Source organism: Apaloderma vittatum, unplaced genomic scaffold (assembly GCF_000703405.1).
Source record: "Apaloderma vittatum isolate BGI_N311 unplaced genomic scaffold, ASM70340v1 scaffold26678, whole genome shotgun sequence".
Lineage (NCBI taxonomy): Eukaryota > Metazoa > Chordata > Aves > Trogoniformes > Trogonidae > Apaloderma > Apaloderma vittatum.
Window position 1 is genome coordinate 1489 of NW_009731642.1, and position 1117 is coordinate 2605.

General features: G+C 53.1%; 1 protein-coding gene across 1 annotated transcript in view; it reads left to right on the forward strand.

The window, feature by feature from the left end:
• Positions 1–1117, forward strand: part of ENDOV (endonuclease V) — a gene marked incomplete at both ends in the record, with an annotated part of 8955 nt that overhangs the window by 1482 nt on the left and 6356 nt on the right. The window contains 3 exons of the mRNA XM_009875271.1: positions 389–439; positions 542–654; positions 751–819. Of these exons, the coding sequence (XP_009873573.1) occupies positions 389–439; positions 542–654; positions 751–819 (233 nt within the window). The remainder of the gene's footprint in view (positions 1–388; positions 440–541; positions 655–750; positions 820–1117) is intronic.

Here is a 1117-nt window from a genome sequence, read left to right on the forward strand (position 1 = left end):
TCAAACCTCAGGTGTGGCTTATTTCTTTGTCTCTAGTTGAGATGCCACGAGGGTGCAAAGTACTGCTGAAAGGTGTTCTTCCCTCTCCTGAGACTGCGCCGTCTGTCTGGTTTCCACTGAAGTGCAGTGTCAGAGTCGTATTGAAGCATCTCTTGTGCTTTCCTTTGGGGCTGGGGGTGTCCTGGTGATGGGGGTCCCGCTCGTGTTCAGCACCTGGGAAGAGCGCTGCCAGCCCCCGAGAGTTCGTGCCGTTTATCATCCAGAGTCAGGTGTAGAGAGCACCACTGGAAGACCCTTTCAGAGAGAAGTAAAAGGAGTGAGAGACTTCTCCTTCCTCACTGCTTCTTGGAGTGGCTTTCAGTGCACAGGAAATATCACTTCTTTTTTTGGCTTTTTCAGGTGCTTCTCGTAGATGGGAATGGCCTGCTCCACCCCAGAGGTAGGACTTCGCCAGAGAGCCCTGCTCTCCAGCGTCCCTGTGCTGCCACTTAAGATTCCTCTTCTCTGGTGCCCTGCAGTTACAGAGGGTCATTGTTGGCAGGATTTGGCGTGGCCTGTCACCTCGGAGTCCTGACGGATCTGCCGTGCATTGGAGTGGCCAAGAACCTCCTGCAAGTGGATGGCTTGGTCAGGGACGAGCTGCACAGAGAGCAGGTTAGGCCAGGCTGGGCGTTTATTTCCACACTTTAATTGGGACAGCTGCATACAAGAACTTTGTAACTAACTGACTGTGTCTGTGTTTATCCCTAGATTCGTTCCCTTCAGAGGGGAGGAGACATGTTCCCGCTGACAGGCACCTCAGGGAGAGTCCTGGCCATGGTAAGCCGTGGGGAGTTTCTTCGTCCTTTGGCCATCAAGTCTCATGTTGTGTAGCCAGGAGCGCTGGAGGCTGTTGTCTCAGTACTGAGACTGTCTCAGTGACGTTAGTTCAGGAAGACACGGCTTGAGCAGGTCACCAGTAACACTGCTCTCCCCTTTCTCTGAGGTCAGAAGTTTGCAGGAAGAGTTGACTATTGAGGTGTTGGATATATCCACGTCCACAGCACTGGTGTCTTAAGCGCTGTGCTCCAGCACCACTGTTCTTGAACCACAGTCGTGGAGAGGTGCCACTTCTGGA